The following is a 17,149-nucleotide window of genomic DNA, read 5'->3' as shown; positions in this document are numbered from 1 at the left end:
CAAATCGGGGGCTAAAACAGAATTAACCCTTAATTAAACCCAAAGTAGATAAAATCACAAAACACATGTTTGTGTTGGACAAAAAGAAAAATAAAATTTGAGAGTTTGATTCTTTACCTAAAGAACAAGAATTGATAACATTCCCACTGTCTGTCATTCTTATACTTTCTCTCACTATATGAAGTTGAAATTGAAGCACAAGTAGAGATGGTTGGGATTTCCCAAGGCAATTGGAACAAAGTATACCCAATCACTCAATCAGGGTTTATATGAAGGTTATTAGTTAAACTTTCCTTGCATTATACTATAATTTGACTTGTTATTTGTTTATTCATTAATTCTTTTTTTATTATATTATCTTTCTTCTTCCCTGAGTCTTTTGCTGATTTCCTTGTAAAAAAAAAATTTGAGTATCTGTACTTGAGTTGAGAGATACTGACAATCATTTGTTATTAACTTATTATAATGCTCATTTATGCTATTTTCTTTTGTTACTAAATTTCTCATTTCTAGATTACTGTTTTTGTGTTGTTTCAGTACTCTCTTTCTTCATTTTGTAGTTTCTGGAAGTGGGTAGTTCAAATTTTAGTTATTGGGTACTGTTCATATGTTTCTGTGTTGTTTCAATACTCCATTTTCTTCTTTTTGTGTTTTTTTTTCTGGAAATGGGTATTTCAAATTTGTTGTTCTAGATTGCTGTTCATCTGTATTTTCTATTGTTTTAGAACTCTCTGTTCTTCTTTTTGTGATTTTCTGGAGGTGGGTAGTTCACATTTTTGTTCTAGGTTACTGTTCATCTGTATTTTTACAATGCTCTCTTTCAATGGTTTTGTGATTTTGGAGTGTACTTTAAATTGCAGAGTTAAAGATGATTCTTGAGAGAACTATATTTACTGATTTGCTTAATATATTAAAATTCATAATGATAATTGTATCTGATTTGCTAGCTCACATGAACCTCAAGAATAGATGAGACTATCAATCTTTCCAACTATGGAGCTCCAATTGATGATTTGGCCCAGATTCAATCTATACTTTATAAGGCTGCTTCCTTTGGTGTTATTCTGTCTGCTGGTTCCAGTAGAAATTAAAGCTCAGTTTACAAATGGTAGCTCTTTATCGAGACCGAGTTTTGTGAATGTGGGTGCTTTGTTTACTTTCAATTCAACCATTGGAAAAGTGGCAAAGCCTGCAATTTTAGCTGCAGTTGATGATGTAAATTCTGATAAAAGTATTCTTTCGGGGACAAAACTGAACATTATCTTGCAAGATACAGTTTGCAGTGAATTTCTTGGAGCAATAGAAGGTATCTATTCTGGGATTTATGACTCTAACAAGTTAGATTCGTATTCTTCCTCGAGTTTAAAGGTTATTTATTTCCAACAATGTATTTTAACCATTTTGAGGCCTTACGAGTGCCTTGTATCTGTAGGACTAAAAGCCCAAAATCAGTTCTAAAACATTTCCATATATCAAGAGGAAATGATGGAGTTTCTAAAAGATTTAATCTCTCTAGGATGAAAAATGAGACGTCATAACTTTATCTTGTCTCATTAAGACCTTATGTTATCAATCAGTTATGAACTAACGTCTTGTGTTTTAAGCAAAAGACAATCATTGGGGAATCATAAGAACAAAGAGGTTATGATCCTTAAACAATTATATCTCGTTACACGAATATTACTATCAATATTAATAGAAATGTTAGGTCATTTATATCTTGCTTCTTTGTACAGCTTTGCAAGCCATGGAGAAAGATCTTGTTGCAATAATTGGTCCAGTATCATCTGGAATAGCTCATGTAATTTCCCATGTTGTTAATGAACTTCATGTGCCACTTTTATCGTTTGGGTCAACAGATCCTACTCTTTCTGCCCTACAATATCCTTATTTCCTCCGAACAACACAAAGTGACTACTTTCAGATGCAAGCTGTTGCTGACTTGGTTGATCACTATGGATGGAAAGAGGTCATTGCCATTTACATAGATAATGACTATGGAAGAGGTGGTATATCTGCTCTTGGTGATGCATTAGCAAAGAAACGATCCAAGATCTCTTTCAAAGCTGCCTTTAGTCCTGGTGCCACTAGAAACACAATCAACGATTTGCTCGTTAATGTAAATTTAATGGAATCTCGGGTTTATGTCGTACATGTAACTCCTGATTCAGGATTAACAGTTTTTTCTGTTGCAAAGTTTCTCGGCATGATGAGTAGTGGTTATGTCTGGATAGCAACTGATTGGCTTCCGTCTTTTTTAGATTCGTCCGAGCCTGTGAGCCCCGACACAATGAAACTTGTACAAGGGGTAGTTGCACTTCGCCATCATACTGCAGATTCTGATATTAAAACGGGTTTTATGTCTCGATGGAACAACTTCAGACGAGATGGAGATGCCAGTTCAAGCTTGAATTCCTATGCGTTTTATGCTTATGACTCCGTTTGGTTAGTTGCTCGAGCTATAGACAAACTCCTAAATGAAGGAGAAAGCATATCTTTCTCTACCGATCCACGGATGCACGATACAGACGGAAGTGTACTACACTTCTCAGAAGCATTACGAGTCTTTAAGGGAGGCCCGAGCTTACTCCAGAAATTGGCCACGACAAACTTTAAAGGTCTAACTGGTCAATTCCAATTTGATTTGGACAATAATTTGATTCATCCAGCATATGATGTTATCAATATTGGTGGTTCTGGATCTCGTAGGATCGGATATTGGTCAAACTATTCGGGTCTCTCAGTTGTTGCTCCAGAAATTTTATACCAGAAACCTCCAAATACTTCTTCGAGTGGTCAGAAACTTTATAGTGTAATATGGCCTGGTGAAACAACGAAACAGCCACGTGGATGGGTGTTTCCTAACAATGGGAAGCCTCTAAGAATTGGGGTTCCTAATAGATTTAGTTATAAGGAATTTGTTGCGAGAGAAAGAGGCCCAAATGTCGTAAAGGGATTCTGTATTGATGTATTCGAGGCTGCAGTTAACTTGTTGCCTTATGCAGTTCCGCACACATATATACTGTTTGGTGACGGTTCAAGAAATCCTAGTTATACTGATCTAGTTCAAATGGTTGCTGATAATGTGAGTATTTTGCTTTCGGTTTTGCAAATGGTTCAAATAGATATTGACACATGAATAGTTTCGATCCGTATTGACACTGAAAATTTTCTCTTCCACATTTTCAGAAATTTGATGCAGCAATTGGGGACATTGCTATTACGACAAATAGAACAAGAATGGCAGATTTTACTCAGCCTTATGCCGGATCTGGCCTTGTTGTGGTTGTTCCAGTAAAGAAGGTGGACTCAAATGCTTGGGCTTTTCTAAAGCCATTTACGTATCAAATGTGGATAGTTACGGGATCTTTCTTTCTGTTCGTTGGAGTTGTTGTTTGGCTCCTTGAGCATCGGATTAACACTGATTTTCGCGGCCCGCCAAGACAACAACTTGTTACAGTGTTCTGGTTAGTATTTCAAACTCTACACAAGACCCGTCAGAGGTATTTATTTTGTCGTTATTTCCAAATTATGTAGATTTCCTTTCTGAGAATGCTCAAAATTCTTCTCATTTAAGTAGATAAGTTTTTTGGTGATGTAACAACCATCCAATACCATTGTCCCTGATTTATGCACTACCAAAGCCCATTAAGCCCAATTCCACATGATATTGGGTTTTTCCTCAGTACGGGGTTGCCCTAGAGGGCCTAGACCACCCCATATTTCCTATCTGATTGGCCTAGGTGGCGAGCCCGTTCAAATAGCCTAGCAAATATGTAGATTATACCGTGCTGCCGTATAAGGCGGAAGGTCCTCGTATGCAATATCAGGGCCTTGATACATCTTTTGGTGAACATTTTGATATTTTTATTGTGTTGTCTAATCATCTCTTTTTTGTACTTCTTGCAGGTTTAGTTTCTCTACAATGTTTTTTTCTCACAGTGAGTAAATATTACCTCTTCTCGTACGGTTTTGTTGAATGATTTCTACTATGTGGTTTGAATCTTGATGCTAATGTTAATTCGTTTTTTTGACGTTATGCAGGAGAGAACACCCTAAGTACTCTCGGACGTTTGGTATTGCTCATATGGCTCTTCGTAGTGTTAATTATTAATTCAAGTTACACGGCTAGTTTGACCTCCATCCTCACCGTCCAACAACTCTCATCACATATTGAAGGGATCGATAGCTTGATCTCAATTAAGGACCCAATTGGAATCCAAGACGGTTCGTTTGCAAAAAGTTATCTGATTGAAGAGCTCAATATACCCGAGTCGAGGATTAAAACTTTGAAAGACAAAGAAGAATATACTAATGCCCTTCAGCTAGGGCCGGATGCTGGTGGAGTTGCTGCTATTGTGGATGAACGTCCTTACGTCGAGCTGTTCTTGGCCAGCGCCAAGTGCAAATTCAAGATTGTTGGACAGGAGTTCACTAAAAGCGGATGGGGATTTGTAAGTACCAAAAACTACCCTTGCTCTTTTTTATTGTGCTGAGTATATGAACAGAAACAGCAAAAGAAAATGCTTAAAGAACTTGTATTACTACCTTGGAACACTAAATCGCTAAAATTATGATTACTAAAGGAATTTTCTGAACTCCATAAAACTAATAGGTAACCTCTTGTAGATTTATGGGCTCATAGTAACTTCTAAATTACAAACTGTAGCAAGTTGCTAAATATGTTAAGTTTGTGGACATCTATCTCAAGCCCCATTAGTAATGAGAGTGTTCTCACACGCCCTCTCCCATATGGCATTTTTTGAGCCCAACAAGTGTCTTTATGGCTTGTCTGGTGTTGAATCTATTACGTGTTGTCGAGTTGACCTAGCTCTTATACCTTGTTAAGTTTGTGAACAACGTCCAAACTATTATATTCTTGGTCACAAGTGTTTCCTTGATCTATGTGGGACTATTCTCATAAAATTAAAACTACTATGGACTACCAACAGAAGCCCTAAATAATCAAATCCTAATATTATTTTTCTAACATAGAACAATGTGCTCTTTAACATAACAACCTAAGATGTTATTGACACCTCATGAAATTCGACTCTTCATATTCTATCTTACTGCATGAATCGATTTGACGATTCAAGTTGAACCAAATGTACCCAATCGGCCTTGACACCTAGAGTAATTCCAATATCTATCATTTATCATAGCTTTTTCATGTCATAGTAATTATCATTGACCAAATTTTTGATATTATCACAAAACTCGTTAAAATATCCAATGCCATCCTCAAAATTGAGCTTCTTTTTCTGCCTAACAGGCTTTCTGTCATGTTAACAGGCATTGCAGAAGGATTCCCCACTTGCAGTTGACCTCTCAACGGCAATACTTCAACTTTCCGAAAACGGTGATCTACAAAAGATCCACGACAAATGGTTACCTGATACTAGGTGTTCGACGAAATCCACTGAAGAAGTTGATTCAAGACTCTCACTAAAAAGCTTCTGGGGACTCTTCTTGATATGTGGTATATCATGTGTTCTTGCTCTTCTTGTATTCTTTGGTAGAGTATTATGGCAGTTTCGTAGGTACGCCCCAGGGGATGAAGTAGAAGATGTTGAACTCGAAAATTCTCGATTACCTACACAAGGTACAAGCCGTTCATCTAGCTTCAAGAACTTGATTGATTTTGTCGATAAAAAGGAAAATGAAATCAAGGACAAACTAAAAAAGAAAACAAGTGATACTAAACAACACTCTGATGAAGTTCCATCTTCATCACTTACTTAAAGAAAGTTTGTACAATAAACTCATTCATGTCCAATGAAAACAAAAATTTCTTTATGTAGATATTGGATATATTTCTTTCTTTCTTTCTTCCTTTGATAGTAATATTGCTCATGCAATATGACACAAATTGTGATGATTCTTGTATATGCCTGACGTGGAAGTAGTGTGGTAGGTAGACTCACTCAAGAGTAGGTTCGAAAATGAAAATATTTTGGTCGTTTAGATCAAAATATTCCAAAATTTAATTGTTTTACCATGTTAAGAGAAAGTAATTAAATTCATTTTGGAAAATTTTGAAAAATATATAAATCAAAATATTTCGGCCATTTCTTGGACTCGCTACAAGCCTATTGAGTAGGTAGGAATCACTTTATGTCAAAATAAAGAGATAGATATGTCAAGCTATTACTAATCTATGGTCTCTACTTTTTACCAAAAAAAAAAAAAAATCTAAATGGCTGACACCCAAATTTGGGTGGCTTAGTGGCTATAGCACTTGTTCTAATTCAGATACAATCCTATTACTAAATTTGAGCCTTTCATTTTCAATCATATCAAACCCAAACTAGATTTTTTGTGTTTGTTGAAATAACCCAAAGTAGATACTCTCCTATAGTCCTATTAAACCCCTCACCCTAAAAGTAGATATTACCTTCTTCAACAAAAAAAAAGTAGATATTATTTTGACAAAAGAAGAAACAAAAAAAAAAAAAAAAACTAAATTTCTTTTTGGGGAGTTTTGTTCTTTACCTGGAGAACAAGAAGATTTGATAACATTGTTACTGTCTGTAATTCTTATACTTTCTCACTCTTTAGGTGTTGAAGCTGAAAAATAGATGGTTGGGGTTTTTCTGGCCAATTGGACCCTCAATTATTCTATCAAGGTTTATATGAAGGTTAGTTAACTTTCTTTTTCAATGGGTTCCCCACAACTTTTTTATGTTATCTTTCTTCTTACCCTAAGTTTTTGCTAATTTCCTCTAAAAAAATATTTGATTTTTTGTACTTGAGTTGAAGAATAGTGATAATCAGAGTTATTATAATGGTTCTTTATGCCATTTTCTTTTGCTGACCTATCTTCATGGTTTCAATAACTCTTTCTTAGTTTTAGATTACTGTCCTTGTGTAGTTTCATACTCTCTTTTCTCTATTATAAGGTTGTCTGGGAGTGGGTAGTTCACATTTTAGTTCTAATTCTTGATCAATTCAAAATTGAACTAGATTTATTGATTTGATTGATATATTAAAAATTCATAATGATAATTGATATCTGTTTTGTTAGCACAGATTAACCTCAAGAATTGATGAGACTATCAATCTTTTCAATTATGGAACTCCAACTGATGATCTGGCCCAGATTCAATCTATACTTTATAAGACTACTTCTTTTGGTGTTATTCTGTCTTTTGGTTCCCATTAATGGTAGCTCTATATCGAGACCGAGTTTTGTGAATGTGGGTGCTTTGTTTACATTTAATTCAACCATTGGAAAAGTGGCGAAACCTGCAATTTTAGCTGCAGTTGATGATGTAAATTCTGATAGAAGTATTCTGTCGGGGACAAAACTAAACATTATCATGCAAGATACAGTTTGCAATGAATTTCTTGGAACAATAGAAGGTAACTTTTCTCGGATTTATCACTCATACAAGTTAGATTTGTATTCTTCATCGAGTTTATTAAGTTTGAAGTCTTCCTAGAGCTTTGAATTTGTACGATAAAGTAAATAAAATCAGTTCTAAAACATTGTTGTATGTCACGAGGAAAAGGAGATTCTAAAATATTAAATCCCTCTAGGGACAAATGAGACATCATGAGTTTATATCGTTTCATTTAGACTTTAAATTATTACTCAATGATGAACTAATATCTATCTTGGTTAAAAAACGATAATTAGGGAATCATAAGAACAAATAGGTTGACACTGAAACAATTGTATTTCATTTAGGGTTTTGACAATTGGCTTCCTTGTACAGCTTTACAAGCCATGGAGAAAGATCTTGTTGCAATAATTGGTCCAATATCATCAGGAATAGCTCATGTTATTTCCCATGTTGTTAACGAACTTCATGTCCCGCTTGTATCGTTTGGGTCTACTGATCCTACTCTTTCTGCATTACAATACCCTTATTTTCTGCGCACGACACAAAGTGACTACTTTCAGATGCAAGCTGTCGCTGATTTAGTCTATTACTATAAATGGAGAGAGGTGATTGCCATTTACGTAGATAATAACTACGGAAGAAGCGGTATATCTGCTCTAGGTGATGCATTAGCAAAGAAACAATTCAAGATCTCTTATAGAGCTGCCTTTAGTCCTGGGGCTACCAGAAACACGATTAGTGATTTGCTCGTTAATGTAAATTCAATGGAAGCTCGAGTTTATGTCGTACATGTAACTCCTGATTCTGGACTAACAGTTTTTTCTGTTGCAAAGTTGCTCGGCATGATGAGCAGTGGTTATGTCTGGATTGCAACTGATTGGCTTCCGTCTTTTTTAGATTCATCCATGCCCGTGGGCCTCGAGACAATGAATCTCGTACAAGGGGTAGTTGCACTTCGCCATCATACTGCAGATTCAGATATTAGAAACGATTTTATGTCTCGATGGAACAACATGAGACAGAACAGAGAAGCTAGTTCAAGCTTGAATTCATATGCATTTTATGCTTATGATTCTGTTTGGTTAGTTGCTCGGGCTATTGATAAATTCTTGAATGAAGGAGGAAGTATATCTTTCTCTACCAATCCCCAAAAGCACGACACTAACGGAAGCGTTCGACACTTCTTAGAAGCATTACGAGTATTTGAAGGAGGCCCGAGCTTACTCCACAAATTGAAGACGACAAGATTTAAAGGTTTAACTGGTCAGTTTCAATATGACTTGGAGAAGAACTTGATTCATCCAGCATATGATGTTATCAATATTGGTGGTTCTGGATCTCGCAGGATCGGATATTGGTCAAACTATTCGGGTCTCTCAGTTGTTGCTCCAGAAATTTTATACCAGAAACCTCCAAATACTTCTTCGAGTGGTCAGAAACTTTATAGTGTAATATGGCCTGGTCAAACAACGAAACAGCCACGTGGGTGGGTGTTTCCTAACAATGGGAAGTCTCTAAGAATTGGGGTTCCTAATAGAGTTAGTTATAAGGAATTTGTTGGGAGAGAAATCGCCCCAAATGTCGTAAAGGGATTCTGTATTGATGTGTTTGATGCTGCAGTTAGCTTGTTGCCTTATGCAGTCAACCACACATATATACTGTTTGGTGACGGTTTGAGAAATCCTAGTTATACTGATCTAGTTCAAATGGTTGCTGATAATGTGAGTATTTTGCTTTTGAATTTGCAAACGGTTCAAATAGATATTTGACACCTAAATCTTTTTTTTATCTGTTCTGGTACTGAGATATTTCTCTTCCGCATTTTTCAGATATTTGATGCAGCTGTTGGGGACATTTCTATTACAACAAATAGAACAAGAATTGCAGATTTTACTCAGCCTTATGCCGGATCTGGCCTTGTTGTGGTTGTTCCAGTAAAGAAGCTGGACTCAACTGCTTGGGCTTTTGCGAAGCCATTTTCATATCAAATGTGGTTAGTTATGGGATGTTTCTTTCTGCTAGTGGGAGTTGTTGTCTGGGTCCTTGAGCATCGGGTTAACACTGATTTCCGTGGCCCACCGTGCCAGCAACTCGCTACAGTTTTTTGGTTAGTATCTCATACTTTGCACGAGACCCACCCGGTACACTTTGGCATGTTTAAATCATGTACATTTACATCTATTGCCCCTGATTTAGGTGCTACCAAAGCCCATCCGACCCAGTTTCATATGATACTGGGTTTTTCCTCAGTGTGGGGTTTGCCCTAGAGTTCTAGACCACCCCAGGTACCCTATTGAATTAACCTAGACGCTGAGCCCACCCAAAAGGCTTAGTGCATATGTAAATTATATGATGCTTCGTTATAATAGGAAATGTGTTCCTATTGCCCCTCGACGCCTTTGGTGCGTCAATACTTTTATCTGTCAGGATTTTTGACATTTTGTTCTTGTCATCTAATTATTTTATTCAACTTCTTGTAGGTTTAGTTTATCAACAATGTTCTTCTTGCACCGTGAGTAAAACCTCCTCTCTTACAGTTTTGTTGGGTGAATTCTCCTCATTGTGCTTCAGGTCTTGATGCTAATGTCCATTGGGCTTTTTGACCCATTGCAGGAGAAAACACCTTAAGTACTCTTGGACGTTTGGTATTGCTTATATGGCTCTTTGTGGTATTAATTATCAATTCAAGTTACACGGCTAGTTTGACCTCCATCCTCACTGTCCAACAACTCTCATCAGGTATTGATGGAATCAATAGCTTGATCTTGAGTAAAGACTCAATTGGAATCCAGGACGGGTCATTTGCAAGGCGTTATCTGATTGAAGAGCTCAATATACCCGAGTCGAGGATTAAAAGTTTAAAAAATGAAGAAGAATATACTAATGCCCTTCATCTAGGGTCAGATGCTGGTGGAGTCGCTGCTATTGTAGATGAACTTCCTTACGTCAAGCTCTTCTTGGCCGGCGCCAAGTGCAAGTTCAAGATTGTCGGACAGGAGTTCACCAAATTAAGCGGATGGGGATTTGTAAGTACCAAAAACTACCCCACGTCTCTTTCCATTTTGTGTAGAATATTGAATAGAATTAGAACTACAGAATGCATAAAGAACTTATGAACAACAAGATGGATCTGTGATGAATTGTCATCTACCCTCGGATACCATCAATTTATAAACTCACGTTAACTTTTACATTAGAAGCTTGAAAACTCTGGATTTTTTACTTTTGTGACATCCAAAACTCATAACTAATTAGCATTGAGGAAAGAGATCCTAGATTGTTGGTAATGAGAATACCCCTGTCCATGTGAGACTTTCTCATACACCCTCTCATGTGTGGCATTGGTTGAGCATAACTCGACTTTCTCGTGTGACTATTGAGTCTACCTATCATGTGTGGCCCTAGCTCTAATACCATGTTAAGCTTGTAGACGTTTGACAAAACCAATTTGTAGTGAGTGGAGAGATCCTAAATATTATATTCTTGGTCTATATATGGGATTATTCTCACAAAATCAACACTGCTACCGATAGAACCATTAAATAATCAAAATCCTACTCTCGTCCCTCTAAATACATATACTTTAACTTAACATCCCTAGAATGATTTTGACCCTCTCCGTCCCCTCATGAAATCCGACTTTTCATATTCTATCTCACTGCAGGAATATATTCTATGACTTGGGTCGAACGTGATGTATCCAACGGGCCTCATTACCAAGAATGTTTCCAACATCTATCGTTTATCATAGGTTTCATGTTGTTGACAGAATTTGTGACATCATTACAAAACATGTTAAATATCCAATGTCATCCTCAAAATAAGCTTCTACGTTCCTCGTATAACATACTTCCTCTTGTGTTAACAGGCATTGCCGAAGGACTCACCACTTGCAGTTGACCTCTCGAAGGAAATCGTTCATCTCTCCGAAAACGGTGAGCTACAAAGGATCATGGACAAATGGTTACCCGATACTGGGTGTTTGACTGAAGAAGTTGATTCAAGACTCTCACTCAAAAGCTTTTGGGGACTCTTCTTGATCTGTGGCATATCATGTATCCTTGCTCTTCTTGTATTCTTCGGTAAAATACTATGGCAGTACCGGACGTACACCGGAGGGGGTGAAGTAGAAAATTGGCGCATAACTACACGGCACCCTAGCCGTTCATCTAGCTTCATGAACTTGATTGATTTCGTGGATAAAAAGGAAAATGAAACAAATAACAAACTAAAGAAAATGACAAGTGATAGTGAACAACACTCAAATGAAATTGGATGAAATAACCTAATTAAGCGGATGCCTATTTAGCTAAATTGATAGATAGTTTTGTATATTTTTTTTTTGTTAAAGGAGATAGTTTTGTATATAAAAGTGGATGCCTATTTAGCTGAGTGGTTAAGGCATTGTCTCCCTTTAGACTAAATCCCACTTTTTCTTGTACTGATATATTACTTTGAAGGTGCCTTTGATGCTAGGGTTTGTTATTTGGGACTAAAAAGTTAGTTCTTCTACTCTGAAGCCCTTTTATTTTAAAACATCCCTAAATTATAATTAATTAACAGTTAAGGACTTCATTCTTTTATTCATTCCAAAACGACCCTACCTCCCAAAATCTTAAAAGCTAACTATCTTGTATCATTCAGCACGGACGGAACCAAGTTTTCTGTTTTAATTGTGGTTATGGAACTAGATTTCTGATTGTCATTGTAGTTTTGGAAAATCACGATGACTTCATCAAGGTTTTTTTTATCTCTCTCTCCCTCTAGAAAACTTATATCACTCAATACCAACGAAATCAGGGATTCTATAAGTAGAATTTGGTAGTTTTCGTTACGGTTTTATGAGAATTTCAATATGTGGAACTCTATCTCCTGAAGTGGATGAGAAATCGACTCGAAAAGATAGTATATTATAGGTGTTTTTCAACTATGAGGCTTATTTGCAACTATGAGGCTTATTTGCAAAAATGGCATACCGATTGGTTTCACACCTACCCCTCTCCTTGGCTCGTGTAAACATTATGGCCCTCGGTCAGGTTCTCTGGTAGACAATGACACAACAAATTGAACACCAGGTCAGAAACCCCATATCGTTCTTTGTCAACGAGATTAACTCGAATCTACAATGGGACAAACCCAGGAATCTTCAAGCTCTAAATTAGAAAGACAGAGACAAACCCAGGAATCTTCAAGCTCTAAATTAGAAAGACAGAGACAAACCCAGGAATCTTCAAGCTCTAAATTAGAAAGACAGACCTTATATGTACAGTAGAATCAAATGGTAATCACAGACGAGTCTATCCAGGTAGCTGTTCCAGGCTAGTAACTGCTGATTTCAAAGAACCGAACCTTTTTACCCCATCCCAAGTGCCAGGAATAGTATAAAACCACGTCTGATCCCGAGCGGATCCTGCCCCCAACTGCTTACCCGAACAGTAGTTTAAGAACATTACATAAATGAAACGCGATTACTAACTCAAATTTCATTATCATTTGGTTGATTCATTTGCAGTCCGAGAGGATTCGAAGAGCACCAAACAAAGACTTGGTCGTCAGAATTCGTGGTAGGGTATACTGCTCCCGCAACGCACTCAGGCCACAGAATGAATGATGCCAACGCTTAGAAACATATTTTTCAAACAGGGCCGTACTATCTTCAATGAACTTTGATTTTGGATTAGGTAATTACCAACTTCAACTCATAACGATCAAACCCTAGCCAAACTAAATAATACAGACAACGTGAAATAAGTCCAGGAATCATCACAACAAACTGTTATAAGAAACTAATTACGAAATACTAATTGAAACTGCAAGTTAGTGGCGTTGAACCATTGAAGTAGATCAAGGATGGTAAATGTGAGCTTTCAACACACATTCAAGAGAACTTCACAATCATCTCAAAAACACATATGTGTCCTTCCACTAGCTCATTGCCGTTGATGAAATCAACGACACCTCTACTGAGCCTGATGTCTCTTGCACTCGGGAGGATTGAGAGCGGCCATGATCGACCATCTGCAACCTCAACTTGTATACTTCTCATGTTCCCCATTATATATCTCCCCTTGAATCCTGTTGGTATTGGCTGCACAAAATAAACACAAGTACAAGTCATATTTATAGTAAGATTCGAAACTTGGCCTTCCTAAGGGAGACATATGTATGTAGATATATACTCATATGCATACATACGTACGTACAATAAGATTCGAGCCTCACCAGATATTTGTGATGAACATAGGCTGATTTTATAGCAACAGTGAAAAAAGGATGTTGAGATTTGAAGTCATTATGTATGCTATCAGTTCTCTCTCTTGTTAGGATGGAGCTAGCACTCCTCCTTGGACCAGATTTCCTCGTCACCATTTTCTTCTCCGTAGTAGGCCTTTCACCATTTCCCATGTTCATCATTTGAAAACCGCTTCAAGGTGACACATTATCGTTGTTGTCCTCTTGATGCAGCTGACAAAATAGCATTTGGGTTTTATGCTAAGTGGGACCGTGACAAGTCTGGGATTGGATGACCTAGAGGAATTTTTTTTTATTTTTAGTAGTTTTCGAGTTCTATATTTTCTTAGTTTTAGTAGTTTCAAAATATTACTTGTATACTTTTAATATTTGCCTACTACGCGCTGCATCAGTTGGTACCAAAGCGTACGTCGATCTTTAACAATGTCACTGAGAAGACAACCTGTTAGAGAGGATACCTCCACTGGTATAACAGAGAGAGAGAAGGCGACGGGGAATACTAGCCCTAATGGAAAAAGACGAGATGGAGGAAGAGTCTCCATTGATGGCTGCTGACAAAACCGCCCTACTATCAACAGAGAGAGAAGGCGACAATGAGGGTATTATTTTTAGAGGATACTTGGATCAGTCAATCGGGAAGTAAGAAGAGAAGGTTTTGATCGGTCAGGTAACAACAATAATGTATTGGCTGATTCGATTAAAAACAATATGTTTGCAAGTATTTTAAGACAGCCATTAGAGAAGCAGCAGGAAAATGGGGTCTTTAACCCTAACCCACAGTTATAGTTAGTCTCGGGTAAGACTCCAAATGACAGTGGGGTTCCGGCCAGCTCAAGTTTTGCTGATCAAGTCGATCATATGGATTCTAGTGAAACTTGGGCGCGTTTCAAGAAAACAGCTTCACACACAAAGGATCAACTATGTTATTACCCTCCTCAAGAAGTAAATGGAGAGAGGATTGCTGAACTTGATATTGCTGACTATGAAGATCAAGTTAAGTCGTTTGAAGACGTACTTATCGGAAGCTTCATTGGTGAAAGATTAGGTTATGGTCTGGTTCATAATGTGCTTGTCAAAAGATGGAACCAGAAAAGAGGACTCAAACTTACCGTTCATGGAAATTCGACCATTGTGATCAAGTTCTCTTCAATGGAACACGAGCCTATCTTCATTGCCGGGAGATTGTTTGTTGTTCGGCCTTGGCGATTACATATTGAAAGGGAGTTACAGGAAATGAAAACAGTCCCGATGCGGATAAATTTGCGTTATATCCCACTTGTTTTTTGGAATCCGAAGGGTATTAGTCAAATTGCTAGCGTTATTGGTAAACCTCTTATGCTTGCCAGCCACACCCAATGACAAGAACGAATGGCATACGCATGTGTGGAAGTCAATGCCGAACGAGAGCAGCCAAAGGTAATTAGTCTTCGTATAAAAGATGGGCTTATAAGATGTCCGGTCCTTTTGCTCTTAGCCTATGCCTCTCTTGGCAGTTGTCACTGTCTGTGGGCATCGTACTGAGCAGATACCTTTCCAAAAATGCGGGTCGGGAGCTCAAATGGCTCACTACAGGAGAAACTGAGAGCCCGCATATGAGAGCAGTTTGAGAGTCTCGAACTGGCTGAGACTTGGTCCGAGTGCCATGAGATTGCCCTAATCCGTGGGACACGAAGAGTGAAAGGGACCTCAGAGTAAAATGGAGAGAGCCCAAAGACACACCCTCACTTTTATAGACACCGCCAATCCTACAATCCATAATTCCACATTGCGGTGTTATGCAGACTGCACATTTTCTTACATATTTGGCCAGGATTTTGTCGTGGAAAAGTTTTTATCTCTCACAATGAGCACCACCACCATCTCTGATAATCAACTACCAATAGAGAGAGAGAGAAGAGGTGGTTTGTACTCTGTTCATTGAGGGTTGTGTGCTCGGTAACGAAGGTGGTGTTCGATTGGAGTTTGGATAAGTAGTAACACTCAATGCATATTTTCAGCGAGATATAGTTTTTGAATTCAAGTCACCCTTTCAAGGCTAACAACCCTTGGTTGGAATAGTAAAGAGGTTTAGTCTTCTACTTTAGAGCTTAAGGGTTCGAGGCATGCTGACAAATCACCATTTCAAGTTGTAGAAAAACTAATTTGCAAAATTAATGGAAAAGTAATAATAACTAACCAAATTCATAATCTATGTATTGCAGGGTATACTTCATTTCCTTCTAATACAAAAATAACAACAGAAAAACATAAAATTACAATCAAATATCTGTATAGAAGCTTGCAGTTGTGCTAAAAGCAATCACTCTCCCCAACGATACATTAACTCAAATGTCTTAGAACGCTCCTCTTTGTATTGATATAAACCATCTTGACGAGCCGACCATTTACATTATTTAACACAAACGCCATCATCCCCTATTGCATCAAATAGGTCAAAGTTATAATTAATTAGATTCCAAGTCTCGTCCGTCCACCAAATATTACACCAAATCTTTGATGACCCAAAAAATTTTATTTTGAATTTATATTCCAAAAACTCATGCAAGTTGATGTTACCAAAGTCTGTTATCTTTAGTTCAACAAAAAAAAAAAGTCTGTTATCTTTTGATTGGCAATGAACATAGGGCACCTCTATAGGCGCCTCCCCCAATGGCTGTAGGGGCCTCCCTCTGTTGGCGCCTCCCTTACCGTACCAAAAGACTCCTCCCGCTCCACCATCGCTTCTTCTTCTTTTCCTCTTTCATATTTTTCTTTCTCTCTCTACTTCCAAGAAATGAGAGATTCATCTAAAATGCTTACTGTTCTTGAAAGAAAGATTAAACAAATTTGAGGTTAGTGGTTTGGTTAGATCAGAATAAGTGATTGATCCATCATTTGAGGGGAAAAAATATTAATTGGTGATATTTCAAATCCTAAAACCCTAGAACCAGCTATGGAAAGACTTGATGCTTTGATAATTCTTACAAGTGCTTCTTGGATTTGTTCACACACTAACAAGATCAAGACCATCGAAGAACGATTACTGACTAGAGAGAAAGCAAGTTTTAGAGAGAGAATAAACTAAATTCCTCTTTCTAGTGATCTATCTAACAAGAAAGTTTAAAGAGACAAATCAATGAAATTAGTAGTATTAGATTGTTGTTGCTACCTTTACCAAGGAGAATTAGTACCCCACTAAAAATTTAATGACACAGACTTCCCCCACGAACGCCAAATACTTCATCCCTTCAAGCTTCAAGATTCACAAAATGGCTAGTCCGTAGCCTTCGGACTGGTTCAGTCTGTGGGTCAAAGCAAAGGCCCGGACTAGCCCAGTCCGAGACCAATCGGACTAGGCAGTCCTAATTCTCTCGGGCTGGCCCAGTCCGAGACCATACTTTGGGCCTCGGACTTGCCAGCCCGAGTTGGAGGCGCCTAAAGTGGTCGGACTGTCAACTCCTCTTGGGAGGCCCCTACAGCAATTCGGGGAGGCGCCTATAGAGGCGCCCATGAACATATAGTTTTGTAATGTCTGATAAATCATTTTGTAGATGAACGTGATATACCTG

The 17,149-nt window shown here is 37.7% G+C and overlaps 2 protein-coding genes across 6 annotated transcripts; both read left to right on the top strand.

Annotated features, from left to right (window-relative positions):
• Window positions 1–20: 20 nt before the first annotated feature.
• On the top strand, window positions 21–5,803 carry LOC147552215 (glutamate receptor 3.4-like). Of its 2 annotated transcripts, none has more exons than XM_086671274.1 (7): window positions 21–275; window positions 948–1,306; window positions 1,737–3,085; window positions 3,190–3,467; window positions 3,910–3,941; window positions 4,045–4,454; window positions 5,296–5,803. In XM_086671274.1, exons 2-7 carry the CDS (start codon window positions 970–972, stop codon window positions 5,743–5,745), a joined length of 2,856 nt encoding a protein of 951 aa, XP_086527400.1. In that variant the 5' UTR covers window positions 21–275; window positions 948–969; the 3' UTR covers window positions 5,746–5,803. The 2 variants fall into 2 exon arrangements, with proteins under 2 accessions (XP_086527400.1, XP_086527401.1); XM_086671275.1 differs by having other exon boundaries at window positions 42–275; window positions 2,262–3,085.
• Window positions 5,804–6,227: 424 nt separating this feature from the next.
• LOC147552214 (glutamate receptor 3.4-like) lies at window positions 6,228–11,861 on the top strand. Of its 4 annotated transcripts, XR_015238401.1 has the most exons (8): window positions 6,228–6,641; window positions 7,033–7,365; window positions 7,722–9,070; window positions 9,179–9,456; window positions 9,830–9,861; window positions 9,963–9,994; window positions 10,089–10,375; window positions 11,218–11,861. XR_015238401.1 is itself a non-coding variant. In XM_086671276.1 (7 exons), the coding sequence occupies exons 2-7, from the start codon at window positions 7,050–7,052 to the stop codon at window positions 11,626–11,628; spliced, it is 2,799 nt and encodes a 932-aa protein (XP_086527402.1). In that variant the 5' UTR covers window positions 6,228–6,641; window positions 7,033–7,049; the 3' UTR covers window positions 11,629–11,861. The 4 variants fall into 4 exon arrangements, 3 of the variants coding, with proteins under 3 accessions (XP_086527402.1, XP_086527404.1, XP_086527403.1); XM_086671276.1 differs by having other exon boundaries at window positions 9,963–10,375; XM_086671278.1 differs by having other exon boundaries at window positions 6,396–6,641; window positions 7,694–9,070; window positions 9,963–10,375.
• Window positions 11,862–17,149: the final 5,288 nt, after the last annotated feature.

Source organism: Eschscholzia californica, unplaced genomic scaffold, assembly GCF_041429995.1.
Source record: "Eschscholzia californica isolate CP2 unplaced genomic scaffold, dmEscCali1.0.p SCAF_3, whole genome shotgun sequence".
NCBI classification, from domain to species: domain Eukaryota; kingdom Viridiplantae; phylum Streptophyta; class Magnoliopsida; order Ranunculales; family Papaveraceae; genus Eschscholzia; species Eschscholzia californica.
Note: the sequence above shows the minus strand (reverse complement) of the source record. Positions and strands in the feature narration are given on the sequence as shown.